At 41.8% G+C, this 15,762-nt stretch overlaps 1 protein-coding gene across 1 annotated transcript in view; it reads left to right on the top strand.

The window, feature by feature from the left end:
• The first annotated feature begins 538 nt into the window (after positions 1–538).
• LOC139766108 (uncharacterized) overlaps positions 539–15,762 on the top strand; it is a 19,410-nt gene continuing 4,186 nt past the window's right edge. Inside the window, exon 1 of the mRNA XM_071694298.1 lies at positions 539–2,621. Coding sequence (XP_071550399.1) covers positions 1,277–2,209 — 933 coding nt within the window. The 5' untranslated portion in view covers positions 539–1,276 and the 3' untranslated portion in view covers positions 2,210–2,621. The remainder of the gene's footprint in view (positions 2,622–15,762) is intronic.

The raw sequence follows: 15,762 nt of genomic DNA, 5'->3' as shown, positions 1-15,762 counted from the left end.
TATATATATATATATATATATATATATATATATATATATTTATTTATTATATATATATTTATTATATATATATATATATATATATATATATATATATATATATATATATATATATATATATATATATAGGGTTTGCCTTTATTTTGTTGTTGACAATCTAAGTTGGTCTTCATTTATGTAGATCTTCTTAATCAGATGTCTTATGTTGCCTCTTATCACTCTGAAACTTTATTCCATTAGAGAAGGTTAGTGACCTGCGTAAAAGATAGATGCTTTATCTCTTCTTATATTTACTTTATTTTTCCTCAGAATTCTCTTATTAAGCTGACAAGAAGGACTGATATACGACATAGACGTTTACATTCACATTTCTTACTAAATTCAAGTCTGCCTTATAATCTCTTGGATGAGGACTTGCTATCACTGGAGTCGCAGAGCTGTCGAGTAATAATCAGAACGAAAGTGAGAAACGTTTATGATCAGAAACTATGACTATTCGTCTCTAAAAAATGAACGAAACATTAGTTTACAACTCATATAAAAAGAAAAGCCACGATCATCACAAGAATTAACTTCGCTTTCCGGTCACGCACACTGACGCAGAGGTCAGAGTTGGTGCCATTTCAGTGTTAGGACTCGTGGTGGCTCGTTGTCTTCGTACCACGAGACAGTCCAGTCTGCCTTCGTGCCACACACAGTCAGGGCACATGCAGGAGCTGCTCTCGACACCACAACTAAGTGTGACGCTTCTGTGTCTTACCTCACCTATATAGAAACAAAAAAGACAAAGAAAAAAAATCACGTTACTGAATCCTAATGTTAAAGACAAGACAGTGTCGGTGAAACAGTGAAACACGAATTAACAGACAAGAGAAAATCGTCGTCGTATCAACCTGTGTATTAATGGAGAACATTCTCATGAGGCCACAAGTGATCCTACGTCATCCTATGGCGGCTTGCGGACGAAATGCCAACGACTACACCAGTGCTCTTTAGCGAGGCGACGAAAAAAAAAATGAAGAGGAAATAAAGCTAGATCTCTGTGAAAGCTCGTAGAATCACATCAAACTCAGAAGAGTCGAGTCGTTGGCCCTTTTGTTCCCCCTAACCATGTCATCATCTTCCTTAGCAAGTTATTTCAGCAAATAGTTATAGAAGTAACGGATTTTCTCTTCCAAGCACTTGAGAGAGAGAGAGAGAGAGAGAGAGAGAGAGAGAGAGAGAGAGAGAGAGAGAGAGAGAGAGAGAGAGAGAGAGATCCTCTGAACTCTGTAGCATGAGAAACTTGTGTCAGGCAATGCCAAGACTGGTCCACACCACCCTGCTGATGCTCCATGCCAGCCACCTGGTGTCGACCAACCCCCTACAGTGCAACGTAATCAGGATGGACCACAATGGCTGTAGTGAGTCCCTCCTCGAGTCAAACAGTCCCAATGTGATGTGCAGGCAAAATTTTTCTTACTCAACCAACTTCTCTATTTATGTCAGACCTGGCCGTGACTCCCAGATGCTTTTGAACGACTCAGAAAATAAGACGTTCGCAGTCTTAAATCGAACACATAAGTGGCACCACGTGAGGAAAACCACGGAAAAGAAAACCCAATGTTTGACATTTGACACAAACCTAAAATTTTGTACGACACTCATTCCTCTTCAACTTTTCATTCAGGGAACATTATCCATCACTGAATGTGATTTACGTCACGTTAATACCAAAGTGTCCTCACCCTCTACCGGGTCTTCGTGGACCTACATAATGATCGGGATCATCGCTGGCACTATCATCAGCTGCACTGTCTGTATCGTTCACAAGACGTGGCAGAATCACAGAAACGGGCAAGGTCGTCCTCAGGCCCCCGAGGAACAGGGGTCCGTAAACGTCGCACACTTGGTGCACGAGTCCGATGACCTTGTTTATGATGACCTTGAAGACACTGTCAAACGTGCGCAACAGGAGTATTACCACTCCCCCAACAAACAGACCAACCCTTCCGACGACGTCTACTTAGAACCGATTAGGTTAGTGAAGCCCATCTACGAAAACCTCAGTCACCCTTTAACTACGGCTAGGCAGAACTGCACGACCCTACCCGGCCACGCCTCCGATGACGTAAATGACCGTTCCAGCCACATCTATGAAATTATGATGTTTCATAATCGCGCCTCAGGCAGTTCCAGCTCTCCTCTCACCAATATATACAAATCGTAAGATCCAACAGGCGTCTATGAATATCTCAATACATCCACCAACCACGTCCAAAAAAAAAAGAAAAAGAAAAAAGAAAAGACTATGGTTATTCAAGGGTCACAAACAACACTGAGAATCGCCGGTGAAGGAGAAATGTAGCCCTCGCAGCCACAGACAACGCTAAGAATCACCATCACTTCAGGAAACGGAAGCTCTCACCACCACAAACAACATGGTCACACATCTGGAAAATCAAGCCCTCGACGTACACAATGAACACGAGGGATCGCCAGCACTGGAGCAGTGAAGCTCCTCCACGAGACAAACCAACACTAACCATCACCTAAATGCACGTTCTGGTTCGCTCATCAGAGTCTAACCGTGTGTTGCGCAGAATGAATGCAGCCCGTGTAGAGCAAACCCATCCCCTTACGTAAGTACGCTTTGAAACTGGTCTCAAATTTCATCTAAAATTATCATCTTAAGTTAACTCAGACTATACGTAGTAAAATCTCAGGGTTAAACAAATCATTAGAAGGAAATTATGATATAGTTGCCCAACATTCATATTCCAGGGTACACCCTGCTTAATAGAGGCGGATGAAGCAAGGTAAGGAACGATGTCTCGCTCTCGGTTAAGCTCATTCAAACCCGTAGAAAAGATAAGTAGTCCTTGCAAATGTCTTACTTCTTCTTGCCGAAAATAAATATAAACTTCGAGCGCATACGTTCGAATCATTATTACATCAAACGGTCCGTAGTCAACCCACCTGCTCATCCACTACGAGGCGTTCGTCGATAAAATGGGTAATTGGTCAGGCTAGAGTACACACACTCAATAATATATATAATATTCATTATACTTTGTCGCTGTCTGCCGCGTTAGCAAGGTAGCGCAAGGAAACAGACGAAAGAATGGCCCAACCCACCTACATACACGTGTATCTACATAAACGCCCACACACGCACATATACATACCTATACACTAGAACGTATAGATACATATACAAAGACATATACATATATACACATGCAGGTATTCATACAAACTGCCTTCATCCATTCCCGCCGCCATCCAGCCACAAATGAAATGGCAGCCCCCCTCCCACGGCGCGCGCGTTAAGTAGCGCTAGGAAAAGACAACAAATGCCATATTTGTTCACCCTCAGTCCCTAGCTATTATGTGTAATGCACCAGAACCACAGCTTCCTTTCCACATCCAGGCCCCACAAAACTTTCCATGGTTTACCCTAGACGCTTCACATGCCCTGCTTCAATCCACGGACAGCACGTGGACTCATAGGAATATATATATATATATATATATATATATATATATATATATATATATATATATATATATACATATATATATATATATATATATATATATATATATATATATATATATATATATATATATATATATATATATATGGAGTGAAAAAGATTTTGAGCGATCGGGGCCTGAACACACAGGAGGGTGAAAGGCGTGCAAGGAATAAATTCGAACGATGTGGTATACCGGGGTCGACGTGGAGTAAACCACGGAAAGTTTTGTGGGGCCTGGATGTGGAAAGAAAGGTGTGGTTTCGGTGCATTACACATGACATCTAGAGTCTTTGAGTGTGGACGAATGTGGCCTCTGTTGTCCTTTCCTGGCGCTACCTCGCGCGCACGCGGGGGGAGGGGGGGTGGTGTCATTTCATGTGTGGCGGGGTGGCGGCGGGGAATGGATGAAGGCAGCATGTATGAATATGTGCATGTGTATATATGTATATGTCTGTATGTATATGTATGTATACGTTGAAATGTATAGGTATGTATGTGTGCGTGTGTGGGCGTTTATGTATAAACATAAGTATGTGCGTGGGTTGGGCCATTCATTCTTCTGTTTCCTTGCGCTACCTCGCTAACGCGGGAGACAGCGACAAAGTATAATAAATAAAAAAAAATATATATATATACATATATATATGGGGATAGAGGAGAAAGAATACTTCCCACGCATTCCTCGTGTCGTAGAAGGCGACTAAAGGGGACGGGAGCGGGGGCCTAGAAACCCTCCCCTCCTTGTATTTTAACTTTTTAAAAGGGGAAACAGAAGCAGAAGTCACGCGAGGAGTGCTCATCCTCCTCGAAGGCTCAGATTGGGGTGTCTAAATGTGTGTGGATGTAACCAAGATGAGAAAAAAGGAGAGATAGGTAGTATGTTGAGGAAAGGAACCTGGATGCTTTGGCTCTGAGTGAAACGAAGCTCAAGGGCAAAGGGGAAGAGTGGTTTGGGAATGTCTTGGGAGTAAAGTCAGGGGTTAGTGAGAGGACAAGAGCAAGGGAAGGAGTAGCACTACTCCTGAAACAGGAGTGGTGGGAGTATGTGGTAGAGTGTAAGAAAGTAAACTCTAGATTGATATGGGTAAAACTGAAAGTGGATGGAGAGAGATGGGTGATTATTGGTGCATATGCACCTGGGCATGAGAACAAAGATCATAAGAGGCAAGTGGTTTGGGAGCAGCTGAGTGAGTGTGTTAGTAGTTTTGATGCATGAGACCGGGTTATAGTGATGGGTGATTTGATGGGTCATGTGCAATGCATCGAAACCAAAGCTCCCTATCCACACCCAGGCCAACAGACTTTTCCAAGGTTTACTCCAGACGTTTCACATGCCCTGGTTCAGTCCACTGACAGCACTTCCACCCTAGTATACAGCATCTTTCCAATGCACTATCCTGTGTACGCCTTTCACTCTTCTCTATGTTTAGGCCCCGATCGCTCAAAATTTTTTTCACTCCATCCTCCCACCTGCAATTTGGTCTCCAGCTTCCTCTTCACTCCACCTCTGACAAATATATCCTTTTTGTCAATCTTTCCTCGCTGTCTCCATGTGTCCAAACCATTTCAATTTCAACATACCCTCTCCTGCTCTCTCAACCAAACTCTTTGTATTACCACACATATCTCTTACACTTTCATTACTTACTAGATCAAACCACCTTACACCACATATTGTCCTCAAACATTTCATTTCTAACACATCCACCCTCCCCCGCACAACCCTATCTATAGCCCATGCCTCGTAACCATATAACTTTGTTGAAACCACTATTCCTTCAAACATACCCATTTTTCTCTCCGAGATAATGTTCTCGCCTTCCACACTTTCTTCAACGCTCCCAGACACTTCGTTCAATCCTCAACCCTGTAATTCACTTCCGCTTCCATGGTTCCATCCGCTGCTAAGTCCACTCGCAGATATCTAAAACACTTCACTTCCTCTAGTTTTTCTCCATTCAAACTTACATCCCAATTAACATGTCCCTTGACCTAACAACCTAATAACCTTGCTCTTATTCACATTTACTCTCAACTTTCTTCTTTCACACACCTTAAGAAACTCATTCACTAACTTCTGCAGTTTCTCACCTGAATTAGCCACCAGCGATGTATCATCAGCGAACAACTCACTTCCCAGACCCTCTCATCCAGAACAGACTGCAAACTTTAATCATTATTATTATCATTATTATCATTATTATTATTAACATACTTTGTCGCTGTCTCCCGCGTTAGCGAGGTAGTGCAAGGAAACAGACGAAAGAATGACCCAACCCACCAACATACACATGTATATACATACACGTGTATGCCCGTGCCGTCTCAGCTAACAAAAAGCAAAAAATTAATAACAGTGGGACTATCTTATATCAAAGTTAGTTCATACTACAAAGGAGGATCTCGTTAATAAAAGTGAAGTTGGAGAAAAGTTTAGTACAAGTGATCACCGACAAATCACTTTTGAGGTTTTCAACACTGCATGCAAGGTTGGTCAACACGAGAGTCGCAAAAAATACCAGATTTTAAACATGAAGATGTTAAAGATCTTCGCTTTGCTCTTGACAGGTAAACCCTGGCTTGTATGGTCAACGAGAACATGAACACAGTTTTGAAAAGCTTCAGTAAAACCTACAAAGCAGTAAAGGGATCATACGTTTTAATGCGGAGTACACGTGTCTATTACTAAAACGAAGCCAAGGTGGTGGAATAGTCAAAAAAGTGCCTGTTGTCTTCGAAAGTAACTCATACGAAACTCGCAGACCAACAAGTAAGGTATTTAAATCTGGGAAGAGAAAGTACGAGTTATACGAGAAAGTAAATGTCAATATGAAGCGTATGTTGCTGAAAATAGTAAAATAAACTAAATAATCTTAAGGTTGTCAAAAGTAAGATTCATAACTTAGTCAATTGGTCCATTAATTACGGACAACGATGACTTAGATAAAAAAAAAAAAAACGAAGCAAAATAAACCTTAAGACCGTTTTTTTTGCATCTATTTACGATCGACGACACAACTCATGCCCCAAATCCAGTTTCATGGACGAGAGAAGAACGTTCTTGAACAAACTGATATCAAAGCTTAAGATTTACAATCAGTAATACTGATATAAAAGCTGAAGATATACTATCAGTAATAAATGGAATTAAAAAAAAATATAACGAAAGGCCCTAATACGTTTTATCCGAGGACAATAAAAGAGGCGAAAAAAAGATACTTACACAACAGACTGCCTTTTTCAACAAGTCACTTGCACGGGAAATGTTCGCGATGAATGGAAGTTTGCTAATGTAACACCGATATGCACAAAATGGAAACACGTCACTATCCAGAAATTATCGCCCAATAAACTAAACGTTTGTGGTTTAAAAACTCATAGAAACGATCATTCGAGACAGAAATGTACATCATTTAAAGAGCCATCACCAAATGAATGATTCTCAGAATTTTTTCCAAGGAAATCGCTCATGTCTGACAAATCCCATTGATCTCTTACGATATAATCAACATGAATGATACGCGTAAAGCAGCCGATGTCATATATCTAGATTTCAAACTGCTTTATCATAAGGTTCCGCATCAAAAGTTAGTAGGAAGAATATTGTCACATGACGCCAAAAACAGACTAGGGGAGGCCACCATCTGCTCACATCCAATCTCTAGCTGTCATGTGTAATGCACCGAAACCACAGCTCCCTATCCACATCCAGGCCCCACAGACCTTTCCATGGTTTACCCCAAACGTTTCAGATGCCCTGGTTCAGTCCATTGACAGCACGTCCACCCTAGTATACAGCATCTTTCCAGTGCACTATCCTGTGCACGCCTTTCAACCTCCTGCATGTTCAGGCACCAATCGCTCAATTTTTTCTTTTATTCCATCCTTCCATCTCCAACTCAGTCTTCCCGTCTTCAGTGTTCCCTCCACTTGAGACACATATAACCTCTATCATCCTTTCCTCCCTTATCCTCTCCATATGTCCAAACTATTTCAGCATACTCTCTTCAGCTCTTTCAACCCCACTTTTTATAACCACATCTCTGTTACCCTACTATTACTTGCTCAAAACACCTCATTTCATATTGCTCTCAAGCGTTTTATTTCCAAAACATCTACCCTCTTCCACCATGGATGTATCACATCCACTTTCCACTTCTGCCTTCCCTAATGAAGTTCCCTTCAACAAATTCTTCAGTGCACCCAGAAACTCCATCCTCTCGCCCGAACTACGACTCGCATCCACTTCCCTAGTTACATTCGGTGCCATGTCCACAATCGTGTAAAACACTTTACTTACCAGTATTTCTCCATTCACGCTCAAACTTCAACTAACCGGTCTCTCAACCCTGCTAAACCTAATAGCTCTGCTTTAATTCAAATTTACTTTCAACTTCCTCCTTTCACACATTCTTTCACTCTCACTCACCAAGTTCGCAGTGTTTCACTCGAATCTACCACCTGTGCTGTATCATCAGCAAATTACAACTGACTCGCTACCTAGGCCCTCTTAGAAATAGATCGTCTAATGCGGAATAGTGTGCATGTTCCCTCGGCTGCTTTGAAGGGTTTCCAAGTTAAGTTGAAGTCATTTTTAGTGACTATTTCGCCCCAGGTTTGCTCGTCAAGAGCAATGCGAAAATCGGTAATGTTTGCTCGTTTTAAATAGGGTATTTTTCCGAAACTCATTTTGATCCATATCACATGGAATGATGAAAGTGACCTTAAAAGTACTTTATTGGTGATCACTTTTCTTCAATTTCAACATTATCAGATACTCATTTGGAGTAAGACCTACATGTATTCTCATCGCTAGTGTTTCTCGACTAATTGGATTAGCACATTTAGGTAAAGTCCACGCCCGGAGCGACCGGAAAGGGCTTATCACCGTTTAGATACCGGATTGTTAGAATCTCCAACGATGACAGAATTTTGTTCATAACATGATCTTTCTTTTCGAATGGGTAGGCGCATAAGCACTAATAATCACCACATCTCGTCATCCACTTTCATTTCTACGCACGTCAATCTAGAATTCACTTTCTTACTCTTTCACACACTCCAACAACTCGTGCTTCCCCTTCCGTAGGTCTTGTCCTCAAATCAACCTCTGACTTTACTCCTAAGACATTTCGAAAACATTCTTCCCTTTTACCCTTGAGCTTTGTTTCACTCAGAGCCAGAATACTCAGGCTTCTCTCCTCAATCATACGACCCGTTTCTCTTCTTGTTTACATCCACACAAATTCAAACACCCCACTGTGAGCCTTCGAGGAGGATGAGCCCTCCCTGCTTCGCTCCTTTTAGAAACTGAAGGCGGTGGGGGATTCCAGACTCCCTGACCCCGTCAGTCGCCCTCTACGATAGCGACACGCACGGAATACGTGGGAAGTATTCTTTCACCACCTATCCCCAGGGATTCTATCTATCTATCTATCTATCTATATATATATATATATATATATATATATATATATATATATATATATATATATATATATATATAGGTAAAGGTATTACCGGACTCTGCCTGTCTGAGATTACACTGCGAGTGTGAAATCACTTCAGGCGAGGCAGTTTTATGGTCAGTATACCAAAAGGATTACAGTCTCGGCGAGGGAGTTACTGTTCCAGAGGAGTCCGTTATACACGCTTCGAGACTTGTACCCAGACCCGAAGGTGCGGAAGCCCCGTAAGAAGGGATCTTGGCAACATATCTCTATCTGAAGTAGAGGGGGTACCTGACGCACCAGGCTAGAGCATAATGTTTAACCCAAACCTGTCGGCACATCCAGCCGGTCAGCTGTGATCCTGCCTGTATCTCCCGTCCGCCGATAGATGTTTTGGCTCTCCTGCCTTCGCCCGTCGCTGCCGTGCCCAGATGACGCCATTAGCCCCCGAAATGACAGAATCCTCGTATGTATGCTGCCTCCACGGCTTTCCTCGTATCTTTTTCGAGCCCAACTCTACTACTCGCCCATTTTGCAACTTGGAAGGCGGAATTTTTTGCCTCCATGTACATGACAATCCCATTTGATGTTCTATGATGTACTGTATCCCTCTTGTGTTCTATCTTCTAATCAAACCCTGTCTTGACTCGCCATAATACGATTTACTACATCATCCACAAGGATTCTTTTATACCACAATCAGTAGTGAGTTTGTCACTGCTTTGAACTATTTTCTTGACCAATTCCCCAATTTTCTGAACAGATGCAATCAGAAAGTTGAGATTTGTTTCCTTCAAGTACGTCGAGGAACACGACTGACCGACTAGGTGTCTTTGATCTGTATTCGTTATTCAGTCCACTGGATTAAACTGTTTACTCTAGTCTTGTGTTAGTTACCACCTCTACTCCAACATGTCAACATGGAAATTACACATACCTATAATATATATATATATATATATATATATATATATATATATATATATATATATATATATATATATATACATATATATATATATACATATTTACTTGAGTTTCCCGTGTAGAGAAAGGAACAACCGAAGAAAGTCATCAGAGCTCACACCCACCCCCCTGGATATTATGCATAATGCACCTAAGCCTGAACCCTTCATCCAAAGCCAATCGCTTCCTGTGCTCTGGTTCAGCCCACTGACAACACGTAGCCCCTTGTACACCACATGGTTCCAGTTCACTGTATCCCGTGCATGCGTCACACCCTCCTGCAGGTTCAGGCACCCATCACTCGCAGCTTTTATTCCATGATTTCATATCCAATTCGTTCTTCCCCTGCTCTCTGTCCCCTCCACGCCTGACTCGTATACGTTTCCTGTTGGCCATGTCTCACTTTCCTCTGTCAATGTCCACACTAGTATTTCAGCCCATCCGTTTCAGTTCCCTTAGCTACACTCCTCAGACTTCCCCACCTTTCTCCCTTACTCTCGCTTCTTATTCGATGAACTTTCCTCACCACGTACAGTCCTCAAGCACTTCAGTTCTGACGAATCCACTTTTGTTTTTTCTCAAAGACCCACGCCTCGTATCCATATGGACAACACCGTCGGGACTACCTGGCCATCCTGCGTATTCACGTTTGAGCTCACAGACAGTTCGTTCCACACCCAGTGCACCCAGATCTGAGGCACCTCACCCATCCTACTGCTTACTTCTGCTCTCATAGTTCCACTTGCTGCAGAGTCCGCCCCCATGTATCTAAGACACTCCACTTTCTCTAGGTTCTCTCCATTCAAACTAGCCTGTTTCCCCATAGAAAGTAGCCCATATAAAACATCATCCTTATATGGACATACACACAAATCTATATCCACACACACACACACACACACACAATGTTAAGAGACGTATCAAAACGAATGTAAAAAACTTTTGCTACTGTACAGATAGAACCACGAACACACAAGTTAGCACCACAACAAGTGGCGTCTCTTATCATGCAAGATATACTAAAGGTCAACCAAAGGAAGCTCCTTCCGGTCTTGACAAAACCATTTTTTTTTTCCACACTCTCTCTAGTAGTGGCCAGAAAAGATCTAGCAAGTTCTTTAAAGAATAGCTCAATAAACTACAGTATCCTCACTCTCATCCTAGCCAAACACACCATCGTTTCACACGAGTTGGGAGGCATATTCGTTTTAAGACATTCGCTACGGGTGGTACTGGACGAGTCAAGTTTACTCACATCGATAATACGTTACGAGGAAAATAGATCTCTACAACGGCGAAGCGTTAACCACACGTCAACAACGTAGTCCTTGCCACATCCTACACACTACACCCTGAATCACTAAACACAAAATTCCACGACATCTAAACCTCTTTGTCCTTTGCTAGAAAGAGCCCCATCATAATCCAGCAGTCCTAGTCATGAGCAGTCTCATTTGAAAATAATAAATCTTATCTAAATGTGAAAATGGCTTATTCTGGAGGCTTCGTCATAATCCGCGACTGCTCATAAAATATAACCACGAAACAAGTAGTTATTTCACAAAGTATCTACTGAACACCTCCTGTGTGTTCTGATTGATACGTTCAATAGCATTAATACAGATACAGGACAGATAAGAACCTTAGTTACAACTTAAACAGCAATAAAGTATCAACTTTGTACTGAATCGCGCTTCCAAGACTTTGCATGTTTCTATATACCATTCTATCAACACATATCATCGGTGCACCAGTCACCTGCGACAACAGAAAGCTGGCCTCCTCACAAACCCACTCTGACCTGTGCCTAGTTCCACCTCGAGTGTACGACCAACGTGCTCACCCGTACGACCCTTGAGCACAAAGTTATGATCCTTGAGTGATATGACGATGTAACCTCTGACCCTGAACATTCAAAATCAGGGTCAAATGCCAGGGCAAAATTTCCAAGGGTAATATCGTCGTGTTCTCAAAGTCGTGGTGTCGCACTCAAAGGATGATCAGGACTAAAGAAATTGGACCATCACCACAATGCTTGACGTATACCAACATCTTTCACACAAGTTTTTTCACATTTCACACTTCTTCCTCACCTGTTATGAGGGTTCCTAGCGCTCACATGTACGAGTTCCTATGGCGCATATGTGTATTCCTAGGACCCATATAAGAGTTCTTATGACGCATATGTGGGTTCTTAAGACGCATGTGTGGGTTCCTATGACGCATGTGTGGGTTCCTATGACGCATATGTGGGTTCGTATGACTCATCCAAAAGAACGCCCCTTCTCTCCACTTCACTCAAAAACTGACAACTGCTTACTTTCATGACTTTCTCACAAAGCCTCACTTTCATGACTCTCACAAAGCCATACTTACATGACTCTCAATGCCATACATACATGACTCACAATGCCATACATACATGACTCACAATGCCATAATACAGGACTCGCAATGCCATACATACATGACTCACAATGCCATACATACATACATACATACATGACTTTCTCATCGTTATCACATGACATTTTCACAGCGTTATACTTAGATGCTTTCTCACAACGCCATACTGACACGACTCTCAACGATATAATTACAAGACTTTCTCTCATCGCCTTATCTACATTACTTTCTCGTCTCACTTGACGACAACGCCTTACTTACATGATACTTAAACGACTTAAAGCCATACTTATATGACTTTCTCAACGTCACGCTGGAAACTTTCTCAAAACCTTACTTACATGACATTCTCAACTTACATACTTATACGACTTTCTGACAACGCCTTCCTCACGTGACTTTCTCAACGCACTACTCACACGTCTTTCTCACAACGCCGTAATAACATAACTCTCACAACTTACTTACAATTAGATGACTCTTAACTTGTTTATACATACATGACACTCAACTTGCCTATACATGCACGACACAGAACCTTACTTTCATGCTATTTCCACAGCCCAATACTTACATGTATTTCTCTCAAAACCATACTTACACATGTAGTTCTCACAACATTATACTTACACATGTTCTCAACACCATACACATGTAGTTTTCGCAACACCATACATACACATGTTCTCAACACCATACTTACACATGTAGTTCTCAACACCATACTTACTCATGTAGTTTCACATCATACTTACACGTAGTTCTCAACAATATATACACATATAGTTCTCACAAAATCATACTTACACATGTAGCTCTCAACACCACCATACTTACACATGTTTTCACAACACCATACTTACACATGTAGTTCTCACAGCACCATACTTACACATGTAGTTCTCACTGCACCATACTTACACCATGCAGTTCTCATACACCATACTTACACATGTAGTTCTCACTGCACCATACTTACACATGTAGTTCTCACTGCACCATATTTACACATGTAGTTCTCTGCACCATACTTACACATGTAGTTATCACTGCACCATACTTACACATGTAGTTATCACTGCACCATACTTACACATGTAGTTCTCACAACACCATACTTACATTCTCACAACACCATACTTACTCATGTAGTTCTCACAACACTATACTTACACATGTAGTTCTCACAACACCATACTTACACCATGCAGTTCTCATAGCACCATACTTACTCATGTAGTTCTCACAACACCATACTTACTCATGTAGTTCTCACAACATACACTTTTTCACACCGTACTTAAACATGTAGTTCTCACAACACTATACTTAAACATGTACTTCTCACAACACTATACTTACACATGTAGTTCTCAACACCATTCGAAGAGTGAAGCGCACAGTTATGGAAAAAAAAAAGGATTCCGAATTGACCATTCCTAACGATAAAAATGTTTGGTCCTTTGCTTAAAAACTACCGTAACTAAGCCAGAAGCACAGTCTTATCCGACCTAATCAAATTCCTTTTGCCGGTATCTTATTCCTCCTCATCTTTTGTTCGGATAATTCCACTAAACTCTCATCGCAATATCTTCCTTGTGGAAGGTGCTACGTGGACTCTTCCAGCCAGATGTGAAGAAGGCGTATGGTTCAGCTGGCATACCTTCTTGTCTCCCAATGGAGTTCGTCTCTGAGGCAGTTAGGAATCATGTTCGCCAACTTCGTCTCTGTCTACAAAGTAAAACATCCCCCTCCCCTAACCCATCCTATTAGAAACTTGCCTTGGTGCAGGTCATTCCATGGTTCTAACTCCATTTCTTATTTCTATTCATATCTACTTTCCCTCTCAGTCTCCCAGACTTGAACATTAGCTCCTTCACATTATTTCTAGAGTCTGCCACCAGAGTTCCTTGCAAACAGAAACGAAATTACCTTTCAGGTCTCCTCACCCCATGTCTACTGTACACCCATCTTTCTTCTTCAAGACCGTCACATTCACCTCCCCTTACCAACTCATCCATCAACAGAAACAGCTGTGGTGACTTCACACACCCTCCACTAAGACCAATCTTCACTTGCAACCACTTAAACCTCTCCCGTTCTACTCGCCCACACTTGTTTCGCACTGCATCCAGCAGCTATTCATCCCACACCATACACACGCAGTACCTAACACAAGCATCTGTCAACCCAATCATAAGATTTCTTAGGGTCTATAAATTCCATGCACAAATCCCTTTCTCTCTTTCAAAGCATTTCTCACAAATTCCTCAAAGCAAACACCTGAGACATCTACCATACATCTACCACTCCTAAAGCCAAATTGTTTCCGATACTCTATGCAGGTCATCACTCACCAGTCTCCCTCATAACTTACCACCTATACTTAAAAGACTCAAACTTTTATTAATACAGCATTCACTCCTACCCTCTATGCATTCTAAATAATGACAACACATACATTCTGCCAGACCCCAACTCACCCCGGGCCATACATACAAAGGAAATCCTAACAAAATGTGTCACCCTTCTTTCTCGAGAAATTTAACTGCAACGCTAAACGTAACAAATGCTTTGCCACATCATCTTATACTAGTCTTCCACCAACCACCACCACCTCTTTACCTAACCATCTGCAATGGTTCTCTCACTCCACCTATCAACTCGTCCCGAACATACACATCCGCCACCTTATCGAAAATATTCGAAAGTCCTAAATGCTCACTTTGTCTCTCCTTTACTCTATGCCTGTTCCCATTTCCCCAGCTTCGTCTCTTCCTCACTCTTTTCCTGCTCCCATAACCCCATCTTCTCCACTACTGATGCTCCCACTTGTTTTTTCTTGTTTTCAAATGACTCGCCTCTCTCCATATTTCCTCATTTTCTCTCAAGTTAGCGAAACACTACTTCATCAGCCCCATTTTTTCAGCCTTTATTCACTCACATTCCTTCCTCGTAGGTACGGCAGCTTATTCATGCACCTTCACTTTCTCTGACACTAGCAACTTTATAACATCGTCATCCCAATACACACTCCCTTCATCATACTCCCATAATCCCATACCCGGCGAGGCGCAAACATCTGCGCACGTAAGCATTGCTTTCCTACATACCTACCCTCCAGTCCTCGCTCAATCCTTGTTTCATTTACTCTCACTTTATGCTACTCTTCATACAATCTCTCCTGCTGTTCCTGCAAACAGGCTACTTTTGCAAGTTCACTCACTTTCATCGCCTTCCTTACCATACACCCTCATCTCTTTTTTGAGCAACTCCAAACTTTCACCCAAGCCTTCATAAGAAAAAAAAAAAAAAATGCTATCTACCTACCACGTTCAACACATTCACATCCAAATGTCTCTCCAATAATGCTCGTTCACCCTACTCACCCATGTACACGTATGCTTGCACCTCACATA

Source organism: Panulirus ornatus, chromosome 4 (assembly GCF_036320965.1).
Source record: "Panulirus ornatus isolate Po-2019 chromosome 4, ASM3632096v1, whole genome shotgun sequence".
NCBI classification, from domain to species: domain Eukaryota; kingdom Metazoa; phylum Arthropoda; class Malacostraca; order Decapoda; family Palinuridae; genus Panulirus; species Panulirus ornatus.
The sequence above is the reverse complement of the archived record's forward strand: the minus strand, read 5'-3'. Positions and strand labels throughout refer to the sequence as shown.